Source organism: Hyperolius riggenbachi, chromosome 5 (assembly GCF_040937935.1).
Source record: "Hyperolius riggenbachi isolate aHypRig1 chromosome 5, aHypRig1.pri, whole genome shotgun sequence".
Lineage (NCBI taxonomy): Eukaryota > Metazoa > Chordata > Amphibia > Anura > Hyperoliidae > Hyperolius > Hyperolius riggenbachi.
In genome coordinates, this window is record NC_090650.1 from 255,712,188 (window position 1) to 255,727,191 (window position 15,004).

The following is a 15,004-nucleotide window of genomic DNA, read 5'->3' on the forward strand; positions in this document are numbered from 1 at the left end:
CGCAGCGCTGTACAGAGTATATTGTCTTGTCACTTAACTGTCCCTCTGAGGGGCTCACAATCGAATCCCTATCATAGTCCAATGTCTATGTATGTATCGTGTAATGTATGTATCGTAGTCTAGGGCCAATGTAGGGGGAAGCTAATTAACTTATCTGTATGTTTTGGGGATGTGGGAGGAAACCGGAGTACCCGGAGGAAACACATGCAGACACAGGGAGAACATACAAACTCCTTGCAGATGTTGACCTGAATGGGTTTCGAACCGGGGACCCAGCGTTGCAAGACGAGAGCGCTAACCGTGCTGACATCATTGCAAATAGTCCTATTTTCTGAGTATAAAAGGCATGCCTTTGAACTGCATTAAGAATGGATTATGCTGATTGAGGTGTGAGTTGTGATGTCTACCAATAATGATTTTCACTATTGATAGACATGAAGCACTTATTGTATAGCTTCTTTTGTATTTACCGATGCTACAACCTATTACTAGAGCTGTGTTTTATTGCCTTATACTACTTCAGTGCACAAATGTTTGCAATTATAGCTGTGGTTGATATGCAGTTTGTCTAGTTATTTATCTTGTATTGAACACTCTGCACATGACTGATATGTGTTGACATAAAAAGCTAATGTTTAGAAATAAAATACATTGTTTGTCAAAATAAAGCTTTAGTGTTGGGATATCCTGTTTTGTAGGATTGGATGCTTTTATTTCAGTAGTAAAGTCATAAATTAGTATTGGGCAGAAGAGTTGTATGTGCAGAAGTGGATGCAATACTTCATTAAATTTTATGGATGCATGTGACCTGGAAACCACGGTTCACATTGGGTTTCTTGTAGGGCTAGTATTTGTCTAGTTTTTATGTCTTGGTTTCATTTTGTGTAGCATTTCACCTTTAGGCTGGTTTCACAGTGGGACGTTAAAGTCCCACGTTACAGCAGCCAGTAACGCAGTCTAACTCACAGCACTGTAAAATCAATTGTGCTATTCACAGTGCCCACGTTGCGTTACATTGTAACACAGCACGTTTAAACAAAGTGCTGCATGCTGTACGTTATACTGGGCTAAGCAGCGTTAGACTGCTTGCACATGCTCAGTAATGTTGGAGGAGGAGGTCTCCCCTCCTCCTCCGCAGCCAGCCACGTGGCTAATTAATATTCACTGCACTGCAGAGACTCGTGGTAGGACAATGAATCGTTCATTTGATCCGGATCTTTTTTGTGAGTCAAATCATCCGGATTATCACAATGAAAGATTCGGTTCACAGTGGATGTCTGTCTGGAAGAAACAGAAACGTACAGAATGTACAGTGCAGGGAAAGTCCTGTCCTGCTAGTCATTTCACCCAGTCTGCTTCCCTAGTAAAATGATTCAAATGATTCGGTTCATAGATCCGGATCTTTTCAATGATCCGGATCTTTTCAATGATCTGATTCAAATGATCCGAATCCTTAAAAAGATCCGGACTTCCTATCACTAACCTGGAGCGGCTGCTTTGAGAGCTGCATAACGCAGCTCAATCTGACGTCCAACTGCAACACCACCATACGTTGCGTTAGGGGCACGTTATGCGACCATAACGTCCCCTAAAACGCAACGTCTTGGTGTGTAAGTAGCCTTATTAACTGCTCAAAAGTATTTTTTTGTAAGTTGTGGGAAATGGGGGAGAGAGAGAGAAAAAGTGCCTCTATTTTTTTTTATTTTTTATTAGTAGTATGAATTTTACCTTCCTTGCCACACTAGTTTAGAATTCCCCTCTCCTTTTTATCACATCAAAAAATATTATCTGGTGCTCTGTGGCACCAGTCTTTCCCAACCCATGCCTGCCACAGATGAGGCAATAATAACCCAGTATAGCTGTCTATAAATTGGATTATATGACTGTAAAATGAATAGACTTTCTAACTAGGATATAAAGGAATGATTACTGGTGTTTTTTGCTTATGTGTAAGTGCGGCTTACAGTTGTTGTTTTTTCTTAAGTAGATAAAATTGTCTCTTTTTCTCTGTATGGGATTTCAGGTTTTGTTTAGGTTGGCTACTTATGTCCTTGTGGCTCTGGTACTTTAAACTAGTCTCACTAGTAATAGTCACAGAGACAGCCAATCCATACCACAGATAGAGGCTTAAAGCAGATCCGAGATGAAAAACGAACTATAACGAGTAACTTTTCTATATATATATTATCTAAAGTTTAGATAGTTTACACAGCAAATCTAGCTGCAAACAGCTTCAACAGTTTGATTATTTATTCCTGTGATACAATAAGGGCAGCCATGTTCTGTTTGTCACATTGTCACAGGCTGAGGGCTGGAGATGCTATCAGCTTGCCTGTGTGTAAATTTAGTCCCCTCTCCTCCTCCCATCTGCCTCTGAAATCAATGGCTAGTAACCTCCTCCTCCTCCTGCCCAGACTGAGCTCCCATAAGCCCTTGCTACAGTGCCAAGGCACAAAAGGAGCTGTGGGCGAGGCTTGTTTAGTTTATAGGGAATTAGAGTATTAAATCAAAACAAAAAAAGTATTTGGCTTGAGGAATGCCCTATAAAGTATATGAAAGGAACACAATTCTGCAATGAGTAAAAGTTTATCTCGGATCCACTTTAACCACTTCCGGATACCGGGTGGTTTTGCTGATCGGTGCTGCGTGGGCTCTCCAGCCCGCAGCACCGATCAGCTAGCAGCCAGGCCGATCAGACTTCCCCCCTTTTTTCCCCACTAGGGGGATGTCCTGCTGGGGGGGTCTGATCGCCGCCGGCTGCTTGCGCTTGCGGGGGGGCTCTCTTCAAAGCCCCCCTCCGCAGCGCTTCCTGGCCGCCTTCCCCTTCCCTCCCTCTACCTCCCCCTGTGAGCGGCGCAGGACGGAATTCCGTCCTGCGCCGGATAGGATAGGCTTCAGCCTATCAGGTGCCGGCGGTCCCCGGCCAATCAGAGGCCGGGGATCGCCGATCTCCGCCACGGCGATGCTGCGCAGCAGCGCCGTATACATGTAAACACCGGGGAAGATCTTCCCCGTGTGTTTACATTTACCCTGCGAGCCATGATCGGAGGCTCGCAGGGTGTTCACGGAGACACCCTCCAAGAAACTGACATGGAACGGCCGCTCATACGAGCGGCCGTTTCCATGCAATCCACTTCAGGATTCAGGGGCGTAGTTAAGCGTACGCCGAATCCTGAAGTGGTTAAACAACCTGAAGCTGTTTTCAGCAAGTTAGATAAATATGATTTGATAAGATCATTAACAAGTGTTCTATGGTTCCCTGCATAAATGTGTGCCCAGTGTCCAGAGGAGCACATTGGCGACAGTCTTTATGATTGAAACATTATCAGTTTGAGCCGGGATGCATCTACAACCCACAGGACACCCTCCAACGAAGCTAGTATGGGGTCCCCTCCTTTAATCCAATGATGAGTTGTCTCTTCTGTTCTTCTTGGCAGTCACATGCTCTGTGCTTCCATACCTCCATCTCCCAATCATGTAACAGGCCTCAGGAGCCAGTGGTATGCAGCATTGAGCATGTGGCTGTCTGGAAGACCAGAGGAGACCAGACGCTGCACTGGAGTAGGTAAATATTAAGCTTCTCCACTGCGCTCCTCTGCAGAAGAAGGAGCAGGGCCCAACGATCGCTATAGTTACGTCACTTAGTTTTACACTGTTCAGGAAATGTAAATACAAAATTTGGCCAGCAACTTAGACTATGATTTAGATTCTAGCCCCCTTTGTGATTGAGTTTGGCACCCCTGGCTTAAAATGCATCTTATCTTTCAAAAAGTTTTATTATTATTTTGCAGTGAAGAACAAAGGGAAACATAATACAGGGGATTTGCATCATATCCCAATACATGCCGGTACATACATTCGTGCTAGTTAGAACATAACAAACCAAATCTCCTGGGGGTAACATAGGGGGGGGGGGGGGTACAACCTGGAAATTATGGTAGTCGCCAAGGCGACTAAGTTACACATAGCCTTCAGTTGGGTGCTGGCAGCAACGAGGCAACAGGTACCAGCATCCTACTCTGTCCACACATCTTGCCAATAACACATTTCTACTGGGAGCCGTCTGCAGAGGTGACGGGTCTACGATTAGTGGACTACAGGTTGCGCAAGCGGGATCTGGGGAAGATGGAGGAGAGGGGGCAGTTTAAGATAAGTAATGTAGAGAGTAGGAGTAAGGAGTAGGGTTGAAAGGAAAGGTATTGAGCAAAGGTGAGAAAAGCAAGTAAGGAAATAGAGGGGGAAAGACAAGGAGTGTGACACGGCTGATCTGCCATCTATATCGCGAAAGGGAGACCGATAGGGGTCTCTAGGGGCTGGGGGAACTAACAGTTTCCCCATATTCTAAACCTCAGTAATGTATTGCGGGATCCAGTGAGAATAGTTGTGGAAGTAAGGCTGCCATACCGCTTCAAATTTAAGGAGGGCGTCGTCTAGGATGGCCTTCATCCTATCAAAACATAGTGCGGAGCTCAGGTATGATTTAAAGATATCGAAGGTCAAAGAGGGAGTTTTCCATGAGCGGGCTATAACCCTTTTTGCTGCCAGAAGTATATGCTGAAGTAGTTTGTATTTAGGGGTAAACAGGCCTGGGGGCCGTATGCCGAGCAGGGCTATCTGTGGTAGCTTAGGGACTTGTTGCTGGAAAATGGAGTAGATTACCTGGTATATTCTAATCCAGAACCTACGTACCTTTGGGCATTGCCACCAAATGTGTAGGTAAGTGCCTGGTTGTCGACAGCCCCTGAAGCAGAGGCCCGAGGCTCCTGGCTGAAACTTTGCCAAGCGATCCGGCGTTAAGTACCACCGTAGGAGAACTTTATATTGTGTTTCGACCAAGGATGCGCTAATAGAACATCTTGGGGAAAACTTCCACATATCGTCTAGGTCCTCTACTTCAATGTTCTCAGCCAGGTCTTGCTCCCACTTCAGAATGTATTGTGGTTTAGGCAGAGGAGTTGGGGAGAGTACACATCTATATATCAGTGAAATAAGGCCCGGGGAAGTGGGATCTGTAAAGCACACGTGCTCAAAACATGTCCTGGTCAGTAATGATGACCGGCGGTTCAGCACTTTGCGTACGAAGTGGGAGATTTGTAGGTATCTGAAAAATTCAGAGTCAGGAATCTGTCTATGTTCTTTTAACGAAGCAAATGTTTTAATCGTGCGATCCGTAACTAAGTTGTAGATTACTGTAAGATTATTTTGCTGCCACCACTCATACACTGAATGATTGTATAGACCCGGTGGGAAGGACGGGTGGCCCAGGAAAGAGATAAGGGGCAGGTGGGGCGACATCAAGTTGCCCCTTTTTTTAATTTGGTTCCATACTTTTAGAGAATGAGAGATAATTGGGTCCTTCATTTTATTTCCTTGCTGCGTTTCCAGCCACAGTAAATTACGGAGGGCAATTGGACGGCATAATGCCTTCTCTATCGTGCACCACAGGGGGGGATTGAGTTCAACAAACCATGCTGTTAGTTGCGATACCTGAGAAGCTCTGTAGTACTCAGCTATGTTGGGGACCCCCAGACCTCCATCAGACTGCAGTCTATATAGTGTTGCTCTAGCTATTCTAGGTCCCGAGCTCTTCCATATAAAAGAAAGCACAGTAGACTGTACCTTCCTGAGGAAGGAAGGGGGGATGTGTACTGGGAGAACCCTGAAGGCATAAAGCAGTTTAGGCAAAATTACCATTTTGATGGCGACTATTCGGCCTATCCAGGAGATAGCATAACGTTTCCAGCATTCTAGCAATTGTGTGATCTCACGGAAGAGCTTAGGGTAGTTTGCATTAAACATATCTTTGTAACAGCTAGTGAGGTAAATGCCTAAATATTTTAATTTCAGAGGCTCCCAGGAAAATTCACAGGAGGCTTGAAGTTTAGCGACATCAGCTGGCGGTAGAGATACATTGAGAGCTTTAGATTTAGTGCTGTTGATTTTTAACCCAGAGATGTCTTCAAAATCAAGCAATATGTCAGCTAGATTAGCAATGGAGGTATGAGGGTCCGTGATAGTGAGGATGACATCGTCCGCATATAGACATAATTTGTGAGATTGGCCAGCCAATGGCACCCCTCTGATCCCCTCGTGGCGATTAATCATGATCGCCAGCGGTTCCATAGCTAAAGCGAATAAAAGGGGGGAGAGGGGGCACCCCTGGCGAGTGCCCCTCTGGATAGAGAATACAGAAGACCTATATCCGCTGTATTGGACGAATGCTGTGGGTGAACGATAGAGAGCCCTAAGCCAAGCCAATATATTAGGTCCGAAGCCCCAAGTCTGGAGGAGAGTGAACAAGTAGTCCCATGACACCGTGTCGAATGCTTTTTGAAATGTCTAAAGACAACAGCATCATGGGAGTGCCGCTACTAGAAACAGATGAGATTAGATGTAAAATTCTCCTAATGCTATCTCCCGCCTGCCTGCGCGGCATGAAACCCACTTGGTCCAGTCCCACTAGGTTATTTATAACCGCATTCAATCTAGTTGCCAAAATTTTGGCCAGTATTTTAATATCCACATTTAGTAAAGATATAGGTCTGTAATTAGACCATATAGTGGGGTCTGTGCCAGGCTTCGGGATCATGCTTATGCCTGCCATTAAAGATTCAGTCCCTGGGAGGTTGCCCTCTAGGATGCTATTAAAAGCTTTAACTAGGGGGGCCGAGAGTATCTTGGCAAATTTCCTATAGTAAAGGGCGGAAAAGCCGTCCGGGCCAGGTACTTTGTTAATTTTTAGTGATTTTATAGAAAGGAGAACTTCCTCCTCCGTGATGGGGCGATCAAAATTTTGACGCACCTCCTCCAGAACAGGGGGCAATGGGAGAGAGCTAAGTATATTATTCCTGAGTATGTCGTTAGCTTTTGGAGGTTGCTGATATACTTTTGTAAGGCCCTTTTGGAAAATGTCAGCGATTCTTGCAGGGTTACACGTGTGAGTGTTATTTCCTGTACGTAATTTAACAGCTTTAAAGTGGGGATCTAACTGCCGCAGTTTGCGTGCAAACATGGAAGAGGGCTTGTTACAGTTTACATAAAATTTGTATTTACTCCATAAGTTGTTTTTCAGCTGCACTGGAGAGGAAAAGATTAAGGGCTTCTTTGGCTTTAAAAAGAGTTTGTTTATTTTTTGGGACAGGGTCTCCATTGTATTGTTCCACTGCCTCAGCATATGCCCGCTCCAAGGTCAACTGATTCTGCATTCTCTTTTTTTTCTTGCTTGAGGCTATGCTGATAAAGTGTCCCCGAAGGACAGCTTTATGCGCCTCCCAGACAGTGTAGTCGGGTACTTCCCCAGAACCGGAATTATGAGAGAAGTACTCCTTTAAGTGGTTTTCTAGGGTAGCCACAACCGCTGGGTCGGATAGGAGGGATTGATTGAGCTTCCATTTAAATGTCGGTTGCCTAATAATGATTGAGGTAAGTTTAATGGAGACAGCATTATGATCAGACCATGGAACAGGGATGATTCCAGCTGTTATCAGGTTAGGGAGTGAGGACATACCTATAAAGCAGTGGTCAATACGGGATTGCATATTGTGGGGATTGGAATAAAAGGTGTATTCCCTCTTGGCGGGGTGTATTTCTCTCCAGCAATCTGCCAGGGAGGCAGTCTGTAACAGACTTTCAAATTGTTTAGCATTGCGGATGTCCGCCACAGAAGGTGTTATGTGAGCTGGGTTATCTTTATCTAGGTGTGGGCGGAGGCATAGGTTAGAATCTCCAGTAACAATTACCGTGCCAGTGGCATGCGTGGATATGAGATCTAGTAGATTTCTAAGAAAGGGGAGTTGATTAGTATTGGGAGCATAGTAAGATACTATAGTGACCTCATTATCTTGTATGGTACCCAGGAGAATAAGATACCTGCCACTCGCATCTTTAATTTCCTTATGACATATGAAGTTGACAGAGCGCCTAAATGCAATGAGAATTCCTCTTTGTTTTGTGGCAGCATTAGCAGTGTAAAATTGAGGGAAGGTATTATGTAGGTATTTCGGGGTGTATGATACCTGAAAGTGTGTCTCCTGGAGACACACTTTCAGGTGTGTATATGCATCTTATATGCAGCTTTACTTTACTTTTCAACTGTTGTACTCGTTATTGCTTATTTACCTGTATTATTGTTGTTGTATCTTATTTCCTATTACCTGTATTGTACTGTCGTCGGTCACCCCTCTTATCATTGTCTGCAATCTTATGTATTGTACAGCGCAGCGTAATAAGTTGGCGCTATATAAATCCAATAAATAATAATAATTTCTATGAATTGTACAAACTACATCAACAGTTATGGATGCTTTTACATATGCTTTTACATATCTGCAACTTTTTACTAAGCAAACTTTTTGTAAACGCTTGCCTTTTTCTAACTGTGGGCGTGCGTCCATATGCTTAAAAAACAAAACAAAAAAAAACAGGAAATGATGGGTCAGCAATAAAGCTTATAAAAAACCTCTAATCCTTCCCCAATCACTAATAGGTTTAACCATTTGCTTTCTCAGACACTTTAGAAGAGATTTACTTACTTTTTTTCCTTGTCAGGACTGGAATTGAGATAAATTCTGCCACACGTTTTATCTTCCACTCTATCCAAAACTATTTAATATCACTTTTGGATGAAATTGGGCTTAGATATGTAGGTTGCTCTGTTACCAGCTATATAATTGCATGGCAAACGTGATTATTTAGCAATAGTACATTTACATCTGTGGGTTTAGCAGTGTGGCGCATTGCTTCAGAAAAATGCAAGGCATGCTGTGCAATACTGGACGATGTGTGCATTCACAGTTGCGGTCCAAGCATACTATTATGTACTGTATTTTTCACGTCACAGTGCATGTGGGACGTACATTGCAACTTTTCTCCACTGCTGTGCAATGCTTCAGTGTGCAACTAGCCTTACGGAAGCCACGCACCATACAATTTTTATAACTTCTTATCAGTTCAAGAATTTCTGATTGATTGTAACATTTCAAAAATCGCATCAATGTATTACACAGGTGTTTCCCCTATTATGAAAAAAATTATCAAAAACATCCACCACTCTCGATCTTCTTTTCTTTTGGAAAAAAAACAGTCAATTGGATCAGAGTTTTGGAACGAATAATGATCATTTTATTGTATCATGTGTGGCCATCTTAACTCATCTGGCTTATTTGGTTTACAGAGTATCAATTTTAGGCCCATTTCAGGTATATTTTACACTGGATTTGAGATAGCAAAGAATATTGTATGCTTTATTTTCATCCTTGAAGGTCACAGTGGATTTGGGTCAGGCTTTTTAATGTGGGGGACATAGGTTGTGGTGCGGCTGTAAATGCAGGACATACTTCCAGCAGTAATTAATTTTACTATCCGACTGCTCCATCTCTCTTCTGACACGGTTACTCTCTTACAGCTTAAATAATTCATGCTGCTGTGTTAGGTCAGATGTACTTGTAAAGCTTACAGGACCCAGGGAGTCAGGACTGCCATTTGTGGATAGTGTCAGTATTTTGCACATCTTCCGTTTTCCTATTGTACTGTGGCATGTTGTATGTGCACTATGTGCATCTAAGGGGCAGTTCCCACTTGCTTAAAAAACATACCCATTCAAGATGTTTCTTAAGCTCCACTCAGCGGAGGAATCGGAAACTAATATTAAAAATAGGATTCGCTTACATTTGTTAAAAAAAGGGAAGCGGAAACTTTGCACTTTTCCCCTGACCAGTCGGAAAAATGTATGCAATGAAAGCCGCATCAATTTTGATCACTGCAGTAACGTAAATGATCGCCTGCCTCCTCAATTCCGATGCTCCCGACTTCTATCCTCAGTTCCAGGACACAGATTTGTGCCGGGCCAAAGCATGGGGATCTCCATTGGGCTGCAAAGGACACTTGGGAATCCACAGCAACATGAATTCTCATTGGTTCATGGTGCACTAATGACAATTTTTGCTGTTGCCAGGGAGAATTGGGTGGTTGTCTCCTATGAGGAACCCCATGCCCCTCCCAGCTTTGGGCTGTGTACTGAGGAACAGATTGGCGGCAGAACACGTGAGTAGCCATCGCGATCAAAACAGACGGGCGGACGCGGAGGTGACAGTGCGGAGTGGACAGCGCAGATTATGCAAACAGGTGTAAAATGGACAAAGTGCATCAGTTTAACGTTTTGCATCAGCTCAAGTGTGCACCAGCCCTTTTATTTATATTTTACAATGCATATTGTAGTATATGAATTTACCTCAGCAGGTGTTTGTACAGTTTTTCACTCGTCAATGCTTATGTCAACATGGTGGTTTTGTATTATTTAGTCAACACCTTTTTGAATGTACAATCGTCCACTGCATGTTGCACTTTTGCAGCAGAGATTAGATTTTACAACACTGCATCTACCTGCCTACCAGCTGACCACCTGGTTGTTCCCCCTTATGGTGTTATTTTTATTGTATTGTCTAGATTTGCTAATAAAGAGTATTTTTTTGCTTACTGTATTTTTTGGTGCCCCGATTTTTTTTTTTTTATTTTTGTTTTGTTTTGTTTTTTTTATTTTTTTTTTCTTTACAGTACTTATTTACATCTTGCACCTTGTGGAATATTTTTCTTTTTAATGCAATACTAGCTCCAGTACTTTCCTGAGCAGGTAGTTGTTGACCTACAGTTATATTTTAAGTGGTGCTTCTCCATATGTGTTGATCACAAATAATTTGGAAAGACAGAAATCTAGCTTGTGTCGTTGCTTAAGTATAGTCTTTTTTTTTTTTTTTTATTAGCATAATAATTTTTAAATCATTATTTCATCATCTCTGTTTACATGCTTTTTTTTCAGATGTAATTGTGATATTTTACTTTAGCATTGCTTAGGTAAACTATTTTAAGAGTTCCTACGTATTACATTTTAATATTGACCTCCTGTATTTGCTCATGACCAATTTTTTTTCTTCTTTTTTTTTTTTTACCTAGCTATACATCAGAAATTGGAGGCAGATGGTACAGAAAAGGTGGAAGGTTCAATGACGCAAAAACTGGAGAAGGTTCTGAAAAGTAAGTTTTATGTTCCCTGACAAGATATTTTTACAACTGAACAACTTGCTTTCTTTCTGCATTTGTTGATGCCATGGCACATTATTTTTATTTTACGGTCACACAGTATGCAGTGACTCAAGCTGAGGATGTTAAGAAATTGTTAGTTGGTCATGGAGTTTCTGACTTCTCTTCCACTTCCTAAATAGTAAAAGCAGCTTTGTTCCCAGTACGTGTAAGATGTTGCAGAAGACTTTGAAAGGAAAATACATGGAAAATATTGTTAATAGTTGGCAAAGAAAGTGCCTCATCCAAGTCCAGATTTACAGCAGATTTCTGTGAGTAGATTTTCAGTGTCCACACTGTATTCTCAGGAAACTAGTCTACTAAATGATCTGGTAGAAATGTCCTTTTGGATGTTTTTACATCACGATGCAAGCCATTCAGATGGCCTAGAAAGCAAATTTTCTTAATGTTAAGTTTTGTGTAAAGCGAGGTTCTTTTATCTTAATATTCTGTATTAATGTGAAATTTTGCTCTAAGTAAATTTTTTTCACTGTTTTTAAAAAGGCTCACTGTTGGTTGTATAAAAATACACAAAAAATAACCCAAACAAACATTACAGTCACAGTCTGATACATGGCCAGTGGCCAAGTATCCATCAAGATGCACTGCTTTTCTGGCAGCAGTGTGGGCAACGCATATGTACATATGTCCTTTATTGCGCTGGATTTATAGGTGTTTGCATGGAGGTCCGAACACAGTGAATCCAGCACAGGAGACTTGGGCGCAGCTGGCGCCACCATAGGCCGTAATAGGAATTACAGCCATAGCAGCACATAGGGAGTAACTTCGGTGCCGTGAGAAGATGGAGCTGAAGTTACTTTTAAAACACAATAATTGCTGGAAGCCGAATTATTTCGTTCCTCACCATTCATAGCGGCCTGGAAGGGGAATAGTATTTAACACGGCCAGGAACTTGTGCAGCAGCAGGATCAGCCATATACCAGCTGTATCCTGTGCCCAAGTCTCCCGCGCCGATTCCTCTGATACGCTTTGCATGGAGGTCTGGTCAAAGGGAGAGTAGCAAACTGTCCTAATGCAATGCAACCAGTATGAATGCTGCTTCTGGAAAATGTGGTTTGGTGGGTGCCCAGTAGTAAGATGTGTAAAGAGGAAAAAAAAATAACCAATCCTAATCACAATCCTTACAGTAATTCACCACACCTGTATCACAGTGACACAAGAAAAGGTTCTGGAAAAATACTGGCAAAAATGCAAATTCTTATGTGAACTGAAAAGCGCTTCTGGCTTCAGTGTAGCAGAGCAGTGGGTAAGATGTACTTTCAAAATCCTACTCGTCACTTCTGACACAGGTTACACTATAGCTATGTGGTACATTTGTAAACGCAGCTATGTGAGCACAAATAAAGAAATGGTGATCTTGTCAGACTACGCTTCTTTTATGTCCCAACCTTGCCTTTGAAGTGAAATATTTTGACTGCACAACTTGAGCCAGCAATCTTATTTTTTCTAAAGCTTTCCTGAAGTGACATTACATGATGACACAAACATGGGTACATATAGTACAAATCCTATTAACAGAATACCCAACCGACTCAGGGTGACTCAGAACCACTAGGAGAGTAAAAGGGTCTAAAAATACCTCCTACCAAAAAGCAACACAATATTTCAGCTTAAAGTGAGCAACTGTGGTTTCCCACAATGCATCACTACTGAAAATGCTAATTATCTCTTTAAAGAGGAGCTGTTAGGTATAAGGTCTCAGAGAAAATAAACACATATATCAGTAGCTAAAGATTGGCTGTACTTACATTACATATGCATTTCACTGTCCACGTTTGGATTTCACAGAATTTTTATATAGTATATGCAGAGATAGATGCTCCTGACAGCTCATGGCAGGCTCCATGTTTTTCTGCCAAATGTGTCGTCATGTCCTGCCTGCTTCCTGATCACAGAGGAGCTCGTACAGAATAACACAGTGTGCAGTGAATATTAATGAGCTATGTGGCTAGGAACAATAGCTGACTCCTGCAGTGTACTCTGCCCCGAGATTTATCAGTGCTTCGCGCTGGACTGATTAGAAAGCTGCTGTAACGTCTCATTAGCAGCCGAGGGGAGGGCCCCAGAATGCTTTGCAGTTTAGTATGCGGCTTGCGTCCTTATGGGTCTATAACAGCCTTTAAGATAAGCACACATCAAAGGTAACTTAGATTTTTATCTTCACTAATGGCTTTCTGGCTTCCTTCTAAACTGTTTAACACAGGAGAATAGAGGTTTAAATTAGCTTCTGCAGCCTGACAGTTACTCTTTAAAGTGGAATATAACCCTGCATTTCAACTTTGCTCTAAAACATTATTTACAGCATATTATATGCAACCAGCATTTTTTTTTTTTTACTAGACCAGAATTGAAAGGGTTACTCACAGAGCTTTAAAGTTCCTGGAGAGAACTGCAGACACATCCGAAGCTTAGATAGATACATTTAAGCAAAACAAAATGTAACAAGTGAGGAATGTTACACACTCTTTGGCTGTCCTCCAACTCCTGCACAGTCAGAGAGAGTGAGTCACATTCCACAGTTGTTACATTTTGTTTTGCTTAAATGTATCTATCTAAACTTCGGCTGCGGGAGCAGTTCTCTGCAGGAATTTTAATCACTTGCCGACCGCCTACTGCATATTGGCGGCAGCAAAGTGGCAGCCCCAGGACCACGTAGCGCAGAATGGCGTTGGGTCCCGGGGCACTGTTTTGCTGGGGATCGCGCGCTGGGATGCGCGCGCATCCGCCGGCAATAGGCTCCGCCAACCCGCGACGTCAACCTGCCGGCCAATCGGAAGCGCCGGTGGGTTGTTAACCCGACGATCGCCGCATAGTAAGCATTTAATACGCTTTGTAATGTTTGCAAAGTGTATTGTACAGGCTGCCTCCTGCTCTGGTGGTCCCAGTGTCCGAGGGACCACCAGGACAGGCTGCAGCCACCCTAGTCTGCACCCAAACACACTGATCTGCCCCCCCCCCCCCTGCCCCCTGATCGCCCACAGCACCCCTCAGACCCCCCCCCCCCCCCCGCCCACCTCCCAGACCACTGTTTGCACCCAATCACCCATCAATCACTCCCTGTCACTATCTGTCAACGCTATTTTTTTTAGTCCCTAAACTGCCCCCTGGGGACTCCTGATCACCCCCCCACCCCTCAGATTCTCCCCAGACTCCCCCCGACCTCCCCCCCCCCTGTGTACTGTATGCATCTATCCCCCCTGATCACCTGTCAATCACCCATCAATCACCCCCTGTCACTGCCACCCATCAATCAGCCCCTAACCTGCCCATTTCGGGCAATCTGATCACCCACCCACACCATTAGATCGCCTGCAGACGCGACGTCAGATCACCTCCCAAGTGCACTGTTTACATCTGTTCTCTCCTCTAAACACCCACTAATTACCCATCAATCACCCCCTGTCACCACCTGTCACTGCTACTCATCGATTAGACCCCTATCTGCCCCTTGCGGGCACCCAATCACCCGCCCACACCCTCCGAATGCCCTCAGACCCCAGCCCTGATCACCTCGCCAGTGCATTGCTTGCATCTATTCCCCCCCACTAATCACACCTTGAGACACCCATCAATCACCTCCTGTCACCACCTGTCACCCCTAACACACCTAACCATCAAATCAGGCCCTAATTTTCCCCGTGTGGGCTCCTGATCACTCGGCAAAACCCTCAGATCCCCCTCAGACCCTCTTCCGATCACCTCCCCACTGCATTGATTGCATCTATTTTCCCCTCTAACCACCTCCTGAGACACCCATCAATCACCTCCTGTCACTCCCCTAGCACTCCTATCCATCAGATCAGGCCCAATACAACCTGTCATGTAAGAGGCCACCCTGCTTATGACCGTTTCCACAAAATTCGCCCCCTCATAGACCACCTGCCATAAAAATTTGCAGATGCTTATACCC

General features: G+C 43.6%; 1 protein-coding gene across 1 annotated transcript in view; it reads left to right on the forward strand.

Moving 5' to 3' along the window:
* The window catches only part of EXOC2 (exocyst complex component 2), a 290,595-nt gene that overhangs the window by 89,503 nt on the left and 186,088 nt on the right, over positions 1 to 15,004 (forward strand). The window contains exon 6 of the mRNA XM_068236811.1: positions 10,948 to 11,028. Coding sequence (XP_068092912.1) covers positions 10,948 to 11,028 — 81 coding nt within the window. The remainder of the gene's footprint in view (positions 1 to 10,947; positions 11,029 to 15,004) is intronic.